The 17462-nt window shown below is 38.0% G+C and overlaps 1 protein-coding gene across 1 annotated transcript in view; it reads right to left on the reverse strand.

Annotated features, from left to right (window-relative positions):
* Window positions 1-5716: 5716 nt before the first annotated feature.
* The window catches only part of LOC141443436 (uncharacterized), a 46943-nt gene continuing 35197 nt past the window's right edge, over window positions 5717-17462 (reverse strand). Inside the window, 7 exon segments of the mRNA XM_074108732.1 lie at window positions 5717-7775; window positions 7778-7898; window positions 9341-9448; window positions 10078-10182; window positions 11388-11580; window positions 14589-14766; window positions 17111-17461. Coding sequence (XP_073964833.1) covers window positions 7720-7775; window positions 7778-7898; window positions 9341-9448; window positions 10078-10182; window positions 11388-11580; window positions 14589-14766; window positions 17111-17461 — 1112 coding nt within the window. The 3' untranslated portion in view covers window positions 5717-7719.

Raw genomic sequence — 17462 nt, forward strand, 5'->3', positions numbered from 1 at the left:
TATCAAATTTGTTTCTTACAGTGTGGAGATTGAGGAACTGCATGAACACCCACTGATTTTATAAACGTATCTACCATAAGGTCGCGGGTGAGCAAAGTAATTGTTTTAGTTTATGATTATTTTTGCCTAACGTTGTCCAAGTTTACTCCATAATCGGGGTAATTTGTCACCTCTGGCAACACCGTCGCAGGCGCTGATCGAGTCGGTATCGGCCAGGCGACTTGCGATCATAATGACGACAGGTGCTAGCATGCTTCCAAGTAAATAATAGTTGTGTAAGTTCACTTGTCCATTATAAATTTTATTATTATACACTGAGTGGCAAAAAATTGTGGCCCTCGAATTTATGCAGTAATAGGTAATTTTGTACGTAGAGTGGGCGAAGTTTTGTGCCTTTTTGAGTATATTTCAGATTTGAATGTACTAGGGATCGGAATTATTTCCAAACTAGCCAGTTTCCCGCGACTCGTCCGCTTAGAATTTGTTTATCGCTATCCCGCGGGAACTATGCAATTTTCCGGCATAAAAACTATCCTATGTTCTTCTCCGGGACTCAAACTATCTGTGTACCGAATTTCATCTAAATCTGTTCAGCGGCTTAGACGTGATGAGGTAACAAAGAAACAAACAGACCTACAAACTTTCGCATCCCACTAATATTATAAATGCGAAAGTTTGTAAGTCTGTTTGTTTGTTTGTTACTTCATCACGTCTAAACCGTTGAACCGATCCAGATGAAATTTGGTATACAGATAGTTTTGAGTCCCGGGAAAGGACATAGGGTAGGGTAGCAAAAACCGAATTCTACGCGGACGGAAATACAAAAATACAAATACAAATACAAATAACTTTATTTCGCTTGAGGAGTCGCGGGTAACGTACGGCTAGTTTATAATGTTAGTGGGATTCATAAAAGCTTTTGTCCTGATATTTCTATGCTGATATAAAATTCCCTAACCTCAACAACATATACTATAGACTACTACTATAGACATGAAAATTTTCATACAATATTAAGGCTCTTTTTCCACCAGAGATGTGCGAGGATGTGTTGCGAGGTATGTGTTTCATGAACCATTAGAAATGCTTCATACTTCGCCTCGCTCCGCTCATCTATTTCCAGAGCTGTGCTGAGCGAGGATAGGTAAATGAAGCGTTTTAATTGGTTCATGATAAAAAAAAAATGAAAATGAAAAGATTTATTCGGGACACAAACACAATTAAAAAAGAGAAAAAAAAAAATGTATACTTATATATATGCGCCCGAAATGGTCCCGCCTCAGCATAAAATGCGGACTCCTTTAGTGGAGCCAGCGCTGGTCTTCCGGCGAGACCATTCGGCCGACCGGCGGTTCATGAAAAACAAATACCTTGCACATCTTTGGTGGAAACGTAACCAACTAAAGACCACGCTGTACTTAAAAAAAAAACCATGAAATTTATATAAAACTAGAATTTAAATTCAATTGCTAGATCTAATGATTTGATTGATTGATTTGTTTGGCTTTTGAAATGATAAAACAATCATGCTAGCCGCAGTATGATGTCAGAAGGATATATAAAGGCACCAACGGGTTTTTGCAGAATAATGTCCTTGTATGAGCACCTTCGAGACCGGAATAGTTGTAATCATCATCAGCATCAACACAGCCTTTATACGTCCCACTGCTGGGCACAGGCCTCTTTTCAGAATGAAAGGGCTTGGGCTGTTATTCCCACGCGGACCTAGTGTAAATTGGTAACTTCACACAAACCATCGACTACTTTGTAGATCGTGCAGGTTTCCTCATAATGTTTTCTTTTACCTTAAGGTTATTTTGTTAATTTTGTTTTGTTTGTTTCTGTTTATTTTGTATTTGAAAGTTTGCCTAGAAGAGATCGCTGTGAAGATATAAGGCCGCCTATTGCTTACCTTGGTAAATCTCCATATACCTGTGTTTTCTGTACTGCATACTATGTAGTGGTGTGCAATAAAGAGTTATTCTATGTTATTGTTATTTCGTTCATAGTGGAATAGTTGTAAAAATGTAATAAGTATTACTAGCTGTTTCCCGTGACTCTGTCTGTGAATTAGTTACTATCCCGCGGAAAGTAATTTTCCGCGATGAAAACTATCCTATGTCTTTTCCTGGATCTTAAACTATCTAGGTACATACCAAAAATGTGAAGATGTAACAGACAGGCAGAAGGAGCTACTTGAGCATTTATAAAAGTAATGAATGAAGAAAAAACAAGGCAGGATAGAATTGGATTTAAATGGGTTTTAAACTAATTATAAGATACTAGTTATTACCCGCAACTTTGTTTGCGAAGAATTCGTTTTCGCAAGAGATAAAAAAATATTTAATACTTAAAAAAAAATAACGTGAAAACGAATTGTTGTGATCGAAGAGAAGTTTTTTCTAATAAAATGAGATAAATATACTTTCAAACTTATATTACAGGTAATAAAATTGTAATTTTCTATGCAAATACACTCCTAAGAAAAGACATCAACGAGTCACAAGTTCAATGCCACCTTGTCCAAGGAAGTAATGAAATATGCAAAAGTACGGAGAAGACGATATTTGCATTCTTATTCAAGGTTTGCAAATTACCTTTTAACCGACTGTGGTAAAATGCAAAGTCGAGTTTGGAACATAATGTATATAAATAAGTTTTTACCTGTCACTCTGTCTGCGAAAAAAAATGTTTATCGCTACCCGTACATAAAAACTATCCTATTTCCTTTTTCAGTTTTTAAACTGTCTTCGTACTAAATTTTGTTTAAATCGGTTTAGTGGTTTAAGCGTGAAGAGATAACAAGCAGACAAACATACTTTTGTATTTACAATATTCATCATCATATCGGACCACAGGACGGTCCACTGTTGGACATAGGCCTCCCCCATAACAATACTAATCGTCATACGTTTATAAGTATTATAAGTACATAAACTAACTGAATTTAGCAAACATAAGTACCTTAAATATCACAGAGAAACACTAACATAGGATTTTATGGAATTCCGATGGGATAATGATGGAGGAAGTCATTTGCATAAACTAATCAATGCATAAAAAGACTTACGTAGAATCATCATCATCATCAGCCTACAGCAGTCCACTGGTGGACACAGGCCTCTTCCATGGCGCGCCCCAACACTGTCTTCAGCCCCTCGCATCCATCCGCCGCCAGCGACCCTCTTAAGGTCCGTCCACTGCCTCAGGACGCCCTACACTACGTTTTCCCGTCCGTGGTCTCCATTCGAGGACTCGTCTGCTCCATCTTTCATCGGTCCTGCGACAGACATCGCCAGCCCAACGCCACTTCAGCGAACTAATACGTAGAATATACTTCTAAAAAACATTATTTCTCATTCGAACAGTCGGGTAAAAAAAATTAAGTATTATTTAATCTGTAACTGATAATATAACACAAAGTAGCGACATCTTGTGGTATAAGGTAGAACTATTGATAGTGATATGACGCATAGTTTTACTAAAGTGCTGACGTCGTTTACAGTGGAAAATGTAGATTGCGCTAGTGGTAGCGATAGTGGTGTTGTTAACAAGGTTTATGGTTCGATGCCGCTAGATGGTGACACTTGTAATAAAAATTTTAATGCACGTATATTTAGTGTCAAATTTTGCCCGAATAATAAATTTGTTTAAAAAAAAATATTTTACACCTAGCTGGCATATTCTGCCGTTAGTTTTTGTTGATACACTTAGGCGGTATAACCACAGAGGTAACAGACGAACAGACAGAGCCACTTCCGTATTTATAATACATAAGGATGAATAAGAAATGTTAAATAAAGTTTATTTTGTGGGGAAACCCTTAATTTTGAATTTTATTTTATTGTCATTATTTTGTTATTGCAGCAGCTAAAATATAAAGTACTCAAAAGAAAACAGGGGCTAGACGAGTATAATTGATAAAAGCAATATATTCATCAGTGTTATCCCAACCTATATATTATTATGCCCCACTGCTGGGCGCAGGCCTCCTCTCTGAATGAGAGGGCTTGGGCCGTAGTTCCCACGCGGACCCAGTGCGGATTGGGAACTTCACACACACCATTGAATTGCTTCTTAGATGAATTTAAGTTTCCTCACGATATTTTTCTTAAGTTTAACCAAGATATTAATAAATATAAATTGTTTTTATCATTCCAAAAATAGTTTCGTTAGTAGGTACAACAAAACATAATACAAATACTTTTCATTCAATTATAATATCAGATTAAAATGCAAACTTATTTTTGATTTCATTTTATTGATGACACTAAAGTGGACATTTTTTTTTACTGTAATTATAAGTACCTAAACAGCTGTCTCTTTATTATGATTAGCGATATACACAGCCCTATGATGGAAAGACAGACAAATAACGAATCTATAGTAATCTTATTATTTTATAATATATATATATATATAAATTTATAGTATAATAATGAATCCCTATTTCCCTTGGTCACGGCATCACTGGTGAACGGCTGGACCGATTTCGCTAATTCTTTTTATGTTGTTTGCTATTGTCAGCATCCATTGATTAGTGTTAACTGGCGGTTAGGTGTGATGCCGTCTCTATTTGTTTTATTCGAATAGATGGAGACGGCAACACATTTAACCGTCGGTTAACGCTAATCAATGGATGGTGAAACAGCCGCTTAGAAAATTTAATAAAATAAAAAAAAATTAACAAAAAGTAAAACCGACTCCAAAAAAATAAAAAAATAACAAAAAATGGAACCGACTACAAAACCTTGAAAATATTTTTCTAGGTAAGTAGGTACGTACTAGCTCGAAGGCGGTGCCTCAGCACGAGCCAGCAGGAGTGGGACAATTCACAATAGTCGTCTACTTCACCTACATACTATGGGTTTCAATCCCTCCTGCTGGGTCGTGCTGAGTCACCGACTTCGAGCTAGTACGTACCTACTTACCTAGAAAAATATTTTCAAGGGTTTTGTAGTCGGTTCCATTTTTTGTTATTTTTTTATTTTTTTGGAGTCGGTTTTACTTTTTGTTAATTTTTTTTTATTTCTCACTTTTTAGTGATTCGTAGCCAAAGAACATCTCACAACTATTCCATTAAGCCCAAACACGACTTAGTTACGTTGTTTTATAACAGAGTTTCGTCGCCTACCTTCTGGCTTCAGCATCAGATCAGTTCGAAAGAATCATTAACTTAAAGCTTCTTCTTAGTTGCTTATCTAGGTAAGTATATTAATCATGATAATTTAAATTTAACCCGTGAAATACTTGTTATTGATAGTAGTAGTTTCGTTGGTCAAATCTGGTCTTCATCCTCAGTTCCACTTCACCAAATTATGATTTGCAAGAGCAAATGCACGAGTTACTGCTAAATATATCCAAATTACCATAGGTGTCCCTACAATATTTGAAGAGTTCCCTCGATTTCCTTAAGATCGATCATCAGATCCTAATTTGCTGCTTATGGGACCTAATTGAAAACATTCCTAGAAGAACTCAAAAAAATTTTTGAAATCGGTTCATAAATGACGGAGTTCTGAGGTAACAAACATTAAAAAAAAAAAAAAAAAAATACAACCGAATTGATAACCTCCTCCTTTTTTTGAAGTCGGTTAAAAAGTACACCGGGGGCGAAGCCGCGGGCACCAGGTAGGTAATAAATAGCAAAAGGGTCCGGTTGGTCATCTTTTGGGTACTTATAGAACCTTAAAATAAAGACAATTTTTATAATTTACAATGTTTTATTTTAAAAACGTAAAAAAAACTTAAATAACTTTCTAACAATAAATAATAATTAAATCTATAACTAGCCTTCTTACTCAGAGATCTCAATTAATGTTTAAAAGCTCGTAAGGATTTCTTATCCAGAAGAATTGGATCCGCTTATTATTTATAATAGTTAATTGATATCTCTGAGTATGAAGAAAACTAAATAAAGGGACCACATAGTCCGGAATCCTAATTTAGGACTTTTTTAAAACAAAATTATGATTTAAATAAACTTAAATTACAAAATAATAAATTCTAATTTCACATGACTTCTGCAAGATCCTACTGTATTTTTATTTGCAAAATCAACTCTCTATTTATTACTACAAGGTTGAAATTGTAATGGTAAATGTATTTCTGAAATTATGGAAATTATACAGGGTGACATTTTGTACGTGATACTTATTTAACTGTGCTTTTGGCGTTGAAACCTTGGGGCCTTGGGGGCCAAGTCCGCGTCAGCTATATAAAGATTTGTCGACGCGCCTAATAGAGGCCTCGGGCGACTAGAGGGCTGGCCAATATTTCGCACAGCGTATAAGTATCGCTATACAACGAGGAAATACGGCCAGCCTTCTGGGCACCTTGCCCATTGACGGCGATTTAGGCCAAATTTTCTACCTATAGTTTAATTATGTTTGTTTTTGTTTACTCTGTTTAAATAAATAAACTTCCTTTTGATCCTCACCCGAGGTCACATATTAATTTTGTATATCTTCAAAATTTCAACCTGTATTAAGAAAAAGTTAATGAGGAATAAGAAGGAAAGGAAAAATGATCTGTAAAGTGATGATTTGTAAAACTTAAAGTGACGTAATAGGTACTTAGTTAAAAATAAATGATTATGAGACAAGAGACTTAAATACAATTTTTAGCATGAATAAGAAAAGAAAGTAAACTAAATTTAATAAATAATAAATAGGGATTATTTCAATGAACAAAAACTACAATAACAGTGACAATTTAACCAAAATGTCAAAATTTACGAACACAAATGATTAAGTATATAAAATTTCGATGTACACAAAACCCGCGGAAAACAAATTGTTTTTAAATAATAAGAGAAAACAGAAATAGTATATTAAACCTAGAATCAAACGTGTCTCTCTCCTTTTAGACAATTCTTTTTGAAACAGCTTGCTTTTCGTAACTAATTGTCTACACGACATTAATGGCTTTTTTATCAATTTTTGATAAGCTCATTTAAAGGTTGTGTAAAGGTTCATTAAGGCTGCATAATGCAATTTTTTACTTGACACAACATTAGTACTCTTCGCTCAGCTAATGCGAGAAGAAGAACAAAGTTCAAATATCCTAAATTTACCCAGAATAATTTAAACAATTTAGTTACTGCGATGTTGTCCAGTATGAACTTTAGTATCGCGTGAAAAAAAAACACTGTATAAAATAACCCGACCACATTTCGGTTCGGAACTCGAAACAAAAGATAGGTTATCTTATTCCTTCTTTGAATCTTCGGGAAAACGAAGAAAACCGACGAATCCCGAGGGACATTAACATTTTAGTTGTACATCCTAACACGTGTTAATTTTGCTTATCCAGGGTGCTTCGTTTCGGATGAAACCCGACTGCAAGAGCATTATTATCGACTCGGGTATTTTTAACCCTAATGCGTCGATACTTTCGTCAACCCAGAGGTTAGTTAATGAACTTGAAATCACCGCTTTTATAGATCTAATGAACAATGTTCCATCGTATTTTGTTGGAAAAGTCCGTATTTATCTTTCTATCTCAATTAGCTCCAGTAAACTAGTTGAGAAAGTAAGATAATTACGAACTTGTCGGATAAAACACTGGCAAAACATTATTCAATACATCTGTACCATTTCATTTCTGTCACACGGATGACGCTAGAAAGAGATGGCGAATGCAATCGACAGACAATACCTCAGCTCATGAATTGACTTTTAATATAACCCGACGCCATAAGCTCTCGGGTTTTCGGGTTTACGGCATGATAAGCTTGTCTATCCAGGGCACGAACTTCTGTATGTTGGTGTAGACCCGGGAAGGTGTTCCCGGCCGCAGCCTATGCCCCAGGACACGAGGCCTATGAGGGTGCTCCGGCCGTCCATCTTCATGGTCAGTGGGCCTCCAGAGTCACCTTGGCAGGAGTCACGACCTCCCTGGAAGAATAAATAAAAAATATTAGTTTTGTTTGTGATTTCATTTGAGAAAATGGGCATTTGCCCAAAATATTCCTAAAACAATCTAATTACTTTATATAAATTATCTTGGGTGAGTTCATTTTGTCTTTTTGTTTTTATGCGTATGTAAACTCGATACCCACTGTAAAATTACCTTATAAGTCTGTCTGTCAGATTATCTCAAAATATTCAACACATATTTTTTCATTTGACAATCAAATAAAATACGACACACAAACAAAATAATTAAAAACTACATTATCTAATAATTACTAATTTTATTACAATTAGTAAGGTACTTTTAATAGAAAAACGTGTGTTTTATTTTCAAGGAGCCATATACTCATATGTAGCATATTGTTTTTAAATAACATTTTTTTAATAGTAATATCCATTATAATAATAATAAAAATATGTATCCAATATTTACTGATAATTTAAGTGACGTACTAATTTGATATTTTAAGATAAACTAGCCCATTCCTACGGCTTAGTGTTTTTTTTAACTAGTGTTGTGCGAAAGAATAGGAAGAGGCCTGTGGGGCGATTCGAGCATTTCAAGCGCCTCATTTTTTACGAATAAGCTGTAGATTTTAATGTCGTTTTAGATTATTTGTTAGTTCATGTACCTACTAGCAGATAACTAAAAAACTATATCAGAATTTACGGCCATTTTGACAGAAAACTGACCAAAAAAATGAGGCGCTCGAATAATCGTTCTGCGCTCAGTAGAAGAAAATATACAGGCCGATAATAGTTTTAATTTATGTTTCTCCAATAAAATTTAACCGTTAAACTTAAAAACCGTGTCGGACACGCCCAAGATAGGGTTCCGTAGCCATTATGAAAAAAATCAAGTAATATTATGTGCGTTATAACACAATTAAAACACTTACTACAGTCTTAAGTCTATTACCAGAAAAAGAGCGTATCTTCACGGCACTTACGCCCTTTTGTTGAGAAGCGCAGTTTTTCGGCAATAACTCAAAAACGGTATACCCGATCGCGTTGAAACCCATTTTCGTTGAAAGTATTTATTAAGCGTTACCTTTCCATATTTTTTGCATATTTTTTGGACAAACGGTTTACAAGATAGAGAAAAGTTTTTGAGAAACCTTACTATCTTTTCAAAAGAGCTGTCGAACTATGTGCCACACGTTGATGCGAGTTAAAAAAATAACAATTTCTGTTACGTGTATGGAGTGCCCCCCTATAAATATATATTTTTGTAATTTAACTACAAAACTAAATAGCGGCTTTGACAAGACATCTGTAGTCCGAATTTGATTGATATACATCTTGTAGTTTTCGAGTAAAATGCCTGTGACATACGGACGGACGGAAAGACAGACAGATAGATTTTGGCTCCGGAACCCTAAAAAGGCCGATAATGATGAAGCGAAGTTTTGGGGGTTCCGTACCTCCTTGTAGCCGGCGCACAGGAACACGTCGTGGATGGTCTCGCGGCGGCCCGCGGCGCGGAACCAGCGCTGGCAACGCTCGTTGGGGATCACTTCTACGTCCACTTCCTGGAAAGACAAGTAATTAATAGATTTTTCACTTCTCATGCTCATAAAGTTGGTATTTAGGATCTAGGCGACATAAAATGACTTTTTATGTTCTAGTGCATAAAGTAAAATCTTCGTCTAAGACCAAGCGGTAATCACGTGTCAACAGCCACAAAAAAAAGTCACTAATAATTTATATAAAACTAAAAATCAATCGAGATTCGACTCAATCAAGATAAATCAATAAAACTAAAAGAATATAATGATATAATAATGCATGAAAAATAAAAGGTACATAGAAAGTGAACAATTGTTTCTGCTGTTGCTATTCTATTTCTTCGCAATCTAAGTGAAAAGCAGTGTAAAACTAGAGCATTAAACCCATTTTCCCCTCGACGTGTCTATCCACCCTCGCCGTACCAGCTCGGCTGGCTATATGAGCGCTTGGGTAAAATGGCTCGTTTTATGCTCTTGTTGTACAATCTACTATAGTTCATTCAGCCACTTCAATTTGCACATTTGTTCAGCTATGTCGGTGACTTTAGTTCTTCGACGAATTTCCGTATTCCGGATTCTATCGCGCAAAGAAATTCCAAGCATATTTCTCTCCATATAAGTAATAGAAATAATATAATATCAAATACAATTACCTGTAGCACTGAAGGCACGGTGCTCTGGCCGTGGCGCGTGCGCCCCCACCCCGCCACCGTCGCCATCTTGCCAGCCAACTTGACCTGCTTTTGAGGGAGGCACACCTGTAAACAATCAAACATCGACTATATTTCTTTGACTGCGTTTGCTTACATATATGTATCTTATACACATTTTTCATAGTACTCTTTGTGTCTGATATCCCGTCAATCGCTCAAAGGTTAACTGGAAGAGACCTCTTTTGGGATAAGTTCGCCTTTGTACATCTTATTATCCTGTGTTCTGTAATTTTCATGTGCTTTTACAATACAATACAATACATTAACATTACATTTGCTTAAATTTGCTTGATTCATATTCTAGAAATCATTCCCTTTGTCTATGTACCTAACTTAAGTAGTAATTTCCCACCTTTAGCATTAGTAGTGTGGAATATACACTCGAACCAACTGAATAGTGAACCACTGTGGAACCTTTTCGTATAAAAAGTCATAGTGACATCGCATTGCTTGACAAGGTGTTCATTATGACACTGTGAGAACGTTCTACGGTGGGTATAAAAATTGTAAAAATGTTCCGTTGCTTAGTACGTAGGTACCTAGTACAAGCTTTGCTTGTACAATTACTTATGCTGTGGCTTTGCTTAGTTTGCGACTAGGTCAATGAGGGCTACCGTTTTCGCGCTCACCAGTTGGCGCCACTGTAGACAAAGGTCCTGCTTGAAGTAGGTAGGTATAGTGGTTATATAGTTATTAAGTACGGGCGTGAAAACAAAATTTACATATAAATCATATGTAATAGGTACCTTAAAACCGTCATCATCATCATCATCATCAGCCCGAAGACGTCCACTGCTGGACAAAGGCCTCCCCCTTAGAACGCCACAATGAACGACAACTCGCCACTTGCATCCACCGCACTTGCATGCTTAAAACCGTACCTACCATAAAATATCGAGTATGCCACAGTGTTGCGTAGGTTTTGTTCGAAAAAAAGGGAGGACAAAGGTTTCCGAAAGACAAAACTGTCTCAAAAACAGACATTGCCCCGTAACGCATATTTTCCATAATTAATTTCAGGTAATTCATTCATTCATTCATTCATTCATTAAAAAAATATTCACAAAATTATTCTAATTATAAATAAACCCGTGCAGCTCACCCAAAAACTATGAGATTTGACATTTCGGAGACCTCACGCTACACTAGCGCCTCTAGCGGCGAATTCATACGCGATAGCCCTCAGTGGTGTCAATTGTCCCATGATATTTATTTATTTAATTAGGGTACAAGGCCGTGTAAAGACTTACCGGTAATATGTGCTGTTTGAACACCACCCCCCTCTCAAGCTGCACCAACGCCACGTCATTCCTGAAGTCGGCAGGCTCGTAAGACGGGTGCACTTCTTTCCGCTGCACCGCGAACTCCTCGTGCGCGTAGCGCTCGCCCGAGTCGCGGACGTCCCATTCTCCGAGCCGCACGCGCAGCTGTGAGTTTGGAGTGCTGAAATGGATAATCATTGAAGCATTTGATCAGATAGCTAAGTTAGTGAGCCTGACTACGAAGCTAGCGTTTGCGGGGTCGATCCCCGTGACGGGAAAATATTTGTATGATGAATGTTTATACTTGAGTCTTTTGCAGGTGGTAGGACCTTGTGCAAGGTCCGCCCGAATTGCTATCATCATCTTGCTCGCTAATCCTGCCGTGAAGCAGCAGTGCTTGCACTGTTGTGTTTCGGCGTGGAGAGTAAGACTGCCGGTGAAATTACTGGCACTTGAGGTATCCGATCTTAGGCCTCTAGGTTGGCAACGCATCTGCAATACCCCTGGTGCTGCAGATGTTTATGGGCGGTGGTGAACTCTTACCATCAGGTGACCCACTTGCTCGTTTGCCATCCAGTCGAATAAAAAAAAATTGGGCCCTCGTGGTAAGCTATGGCCCAGGCTCTCTCATTTTGAGAGGAGGCCTGTGCTTAGCAGTGAGACGTATAGGCTGGGATGATACTTGAGTCTTGGATGTTTATATGTATTTAAGTATTTATATTTATCTATACTGAGGAGCAAAAAATCTGGCTCTCGAATTGGCACTTATTCTCTTAATCTGGCTAAATTGTGTGCCGCTGATTATATATATAATGTACTTATATCTATCTGTTTAGCACAGATAGTACAAGGTTTTCTTAGTTTGGGGTTGGGACAATTGTGTAATTTGTCCCAAGATATTATTATTTATTATACCATGTTTATTTAATGTTGTTCAGTTTGACGAGAACGATCTATGTTTTAATTTTTTGCTCGTATTACAGGCCAAACCCGGTATGTCTCTGTATAGCAGTAATATGTGTCTTTGTTTAATTTATATACCGATAGATGTCGCTGTACGGAAAATTATACCACCCTGAATCGCGCTGGCGAGATTTTTCCTGACTAGTATATATAGGGTGTCAAAATGAAATACATTGTCATTCGCCGAGCAACCGTTGTTTGATTTACATCAAGGACAGCGGTTGAACAGTCTCTCCCCAGGCAGATGTTATTTGATTACTGGTGTACCTATGTTCTAGCAAAATAAAATAATTTCATTAAAAATACTGTCAGTATGAGTATATTTGATGCGATGGCTGTATCTATATTATATGACTGCAACTGTACAATGCATCATACTGAATAATAAATACCGATAGTAAAATCTACACTTAAAAACTTCTCACTAATTTTAAGCTAGTATTATTTTTGCCAAAATTACATATTTCCACGCGTTAACATTAAGAAGTCCATGACTAATGGAGAAAGTAGTGTTTTACAATGCATTACCTAATCTGGCTATAATGTGCAGTCGACGAAAGTGAAAGTAAGTATGTAATGATAGGTTATTGCATCACAGATTGGTAATAATCCAGAATTGAATGTTAGATATGGAGTAGAATGTAGAGCTTTTTCTACGGGATGCATATTTGACCGCCATTATCTAAAAGGCAGAATACCACGAACGAGTAATATTTACCTCGACGTTTCGGCAACATTACAGTGGCCGTGGTCACGAGTAGACTGAAGTGTGGGGTGTCAAGTCTGCCTAGCAGCGCGAGTCCTTCAAACTACCAGCACTTAGTCATTTTTATTTGTCACCCCATCACACCGACACCAGTGGCGGATTTATGTTTTTTAGGAGTGTAGGCCTATGTAACTTTCTAAAATAATAATTTTCTCGTTGAATGCCGCCCCTAGGCCGCTGCCGCCCCTAGGCCGCGGCCTATACGGCCTATTGACAAATCCAGGACTGACCGACACAACACTAACAACGTCCGATTGTACCTCGGAACATTAATCCCGACGCCGACACTTATTTATAACAGGATTCCACGAAGATGAAAGCTTATATCCATAGTCCAGGTTGAAATTTTTATGCTTTTTTATTTCAACTGCTTCACGTACCATTCTTGGCCTTTTAAAAGCACCCATGTCGTAGCATGTTGGAAAAACCCCAGTCGTTATAATTCCAAATTAAATAGTAAGGTCGTGTTCGAAGTAACAAAAGAAAAACGCTTATGCTTTCGGGTTTTTAACCCCCGAAGCTAAAAGAAGGGTGTTATGCTTGGCGCTAATCTGTCTGCCTGTCGGTTTGTGGAACAACTCTCAAACGGATGGACCGATTTCGATACAGTTTTGTTATGTGAGAGAGTTTCCTTGCGGTGGGTCTTAACTATGTTTGACAAAAAAAGTTGGAAAAACCCCGACTTTGTCACTTCAAAGTTTAATATCTCAAAAATGGCTGAAGCGATTTTGATGAAACATGTCTAAGAAGCATCGATAGAAAACCTGCTTTTAAATAAAAAAAATGCATTCAAAACGGCCCACCCGTTTCTAAGTTGATTAGGTTTAGTTATACTTAAGGAAATCAATTAATTATCTGTAACTTACACAGCTAATAAGTTCTTACTTACACAATTATTAGTGTCCCCCCCTCCCATACGTCCCACTGCTGGGCACAGGCCGCTAAGAATGAGAGGGTTTGGGCCGTAGTTCCCACGCGGGCCAGTGCGGATTGGGAACTTCACACACACCATTGAATTACTTCGCAGGTTTGTGCAGGTTTCCTCACGATGTTTTTCTTCACCGTAAAGCTCGTGGTAAATTTCTAATGTAATTTCGTACATGAATTTCGAAAAACTTAGAAGTGCGAACCGAGGTTTGAACCCACGATCCTCTGCTTGAGAGGTCAAACTACTCTGCCACCACGGCTTTTTCAGAACATTATTATTGTACCTACTAGCTTTTGCCCGCGGCTTCGCCCGCGTAGAATTCGGTTATCGCGCGCTGTTCCCTCGGGAACTGTGCGTTTTTCCGGGATAAAAAGAAGCCTATGTAACTCTCTCGCCCATAAACTATCTCTATGCCAAAAATCACGTCGATCCGCCGCTCCGTTTCGACGTGAAAGACGGACAAACATACACACAAACATACACTTTCGCATTTATAATATTAGTGTAGTATAGATTATAATATAATACTTACGTAGCAACACAATGGGCGGCGGTGATCACCCATCGGTCGGACACAAGCGCGCCTCCACAAGCGAGCTTCTTGCTCAAGAAACCCGACTTGATGAGTGCCGCCTGCCATGGGTGCGTGCCGAAGCCCGTCGAGTGGCCGCCCACGATGCGGTTCGAACGGGTAAAATGCTCGCCGCAACCTGGAAAGTAGTCGGGTTACTCTTAATGTCGGGTTGCTTATATTGTCGGGTTTTGCTTATACTGTCGGGTTTTGCTTATAGTCGGGTTTTTATAAGCTTATTACAGACATAAAGTTTACATCCTTTTTTTAAAGAAAGAGAATGTGAAAGGGATGGATTTGGGTGTAGTCCAAATAGTTGGTAAAATACCGGCATTTAAAAACAATATGAAAAATTCCTTGCTTGCATTAGTTATTTTACTGCCAGAGCAAAACTTTACTCACTCAGTAGTATTTTAATCATTGCGCAGCTTTTTGGGCTCCACCCTTTTAAGTCACACTCAAAAGCTAGTCACAATTAAGAGTAATAAAGACAGTTTTGAGCGAGGTCACATTATAAATCAGTAAAATATCTGCAGACAACATCCTCCGCTCTTACCAATGCACTGAGAAATTATGAGATGAATCTGTGTCGGCGGCTGGCTAGATCCATGTTGTTCGTAGATATCTTACTAGACTGTGCTATAGTTTAGCTCGCTTGTGTGGTTAAAAGCGTGCTGTACATACATAGGTGCGTGATGATTATGAAAACGCAGTGCTGAAGTAGAAGCGATAAAGAAAAATGGCGGATCGACTCAAGTTGTAAACAAAATTACCGATCTACTATGCCAGGGATAGCAAACGAATGGCACGCGTGACAGTGGGGCTACTACGAAATTTTAAAATTGTAGTTCGTATCGTACCGTCCTTCTCACTCTCGTATTAAATAATATTAGCGTGAGCGGGACGGCAAGATAGTTCGAATTTTGCACTTCGTAGTATAGAGGCCGTCTTGCCTAACGTTTTTGACGCTCGCGATCGCAATCAAATGACAGTTTTTTTTATTCGTCTGGATGGCAAACGAGCAAGCGGGTCTCCTGATGGTAAGAGATCACCACCGCCCATAAACATCTGCAACACCAGGGGTACTGCAGATGCGTTTCCAACCTAGAGGCATAAGATGGGATACCTCAAGTGCCAGTAATTTCACCGGCTGTCTTACTCTCCACGCTGAAAAACAACAGTGCAAGCACTGCTGCTTCACGGCAGGGTTAGCGAGCAAGATAGTGGTAGCAATCCGGGCGGACCTTGCACAAGGTCCTACCACCTGCGCATTCTGTCATTTGATTGCGTTCGCGAGCCTCAGAAACGTTAGGCAATACCCACGGCCTCTGATCCAGTTTTGATATGCGACTGAATAAATCGGGCACATCACTGATTGCGAATGTATTTACTTCATTGATAGTTTTATTTTCATCCACGCAATCACCGAGAGGCTACGTTTCCAGAGATGCAAGGATGTGTCGCGAGGACCGTGTTTTTCATTAACCAATAGAAACGCTTCATTTACCTCGCCTCGCTCCGCTCAGCTGTTTCCACTAGAGCTGTGAAGTGCGATAGGTAAATGCGTTTCTACTGGTTCATGAAAAAACGCATTCCTATCCTAACAACACAGCCTCGCACATCTTTAGTGGAAACGTGGCCTTAAGGATCTTTGATGGCACATCAAAGCCAGATTATTGTTAAAAACAATGGTACATTCACCAATAATGGTTCGCCATCCCTGTACTATACTATTCGATCGACTGGTGACGTAACATTACATTTAGTAACTATAGATCAACATTGATGGATTCTATTCGTTCAACTGGGACAACATTTTAATAGAATTTCGTTTAACAGACATTTTTCATCATATTATCGTTTCATAGAATAATCAATACGCAGAACACTTACTTTGAAGAAATTTAAATCGTTGATTTTTATTACAAATATAAATTTTGTTTAGATATTCATATCAAAGAATAACAAATCAAATATTAATTATTCTCATATTATTTAGTTATTATAAAACTTATTACCAAGAAAAACATGCAATTAGTTTTCTGATGTGGTCGCAGTTCTAACCTAACCTAACCTACTTTCTAGTAGCGAGTCGTTTCTGACGAGGTCACTGTTCTAACCTAACCTAACCTAACCAACTTTTCTGGTAGCGATTTCTAACCTATTCTAATATATTTTATAGAACAAACAATATTTGTTAAAAAATAATTCTACAATTTGATAAATTTGATAAATAATAAAGTGAGATTATAAGACTCATTGAATAGTTTTTCTATTAAATATGTTTCATTCAAGTAAATAGTCGTTGAAACAATAATATTCGAAGTAAAAATACAAGGACCAAATATTATATGAAACATTTTCTGCGAAACGAAATTCTATGAAAGTTGTGTCTGCGAAAGAAGGGAACACCGTTCAATTGATGTGGTACTAAAGTAACACTTGAGTCAACCCACCACCACAAAAAACCCACAAATTCTCACCGGGATAGCTAGGTCTTTGCGGGTCGTGATCATTCGTCATCACCGGGACATAATCATCATCACCATTAGCATCGGCGTGACCGAAATGGTCGTACGGTTTAGTCGTACTTTCGTGGTACGACGGCTTGACATGGAAATAGTGGTTTTGGTAATCTGTGTCGTCCCATGGTTTTTGATTGTGGTTTGTGTCCCATGGTTTTTGGTTAGTGTCCCATGGCTTTTGGCTGTGCCCGTCGTCCCATTTGTCTGGCTTGGGTCTGTGGGGCCGCTCTGTGTACGCTGGGTCCTCGAATTGGTTTGTGTTGTAGTCGATTTCATGTGGGAATGTTCCGATCAGTTCTATTAGGTCACC

This window comes from Choristoneura fumiferana, chromosome 27 (genome assembly GCF_025370935.1).
Source record: "Choristoneura fumiferana chromosome 27, NRCan_CFum_1, whole genome shotgun sequence".
NCBI lineage: Eukaryota > Metazoa > Arthropoda > Insecta > Lepidoptera > Tortricidae > Choristoneura > Choristoneura fumiferana.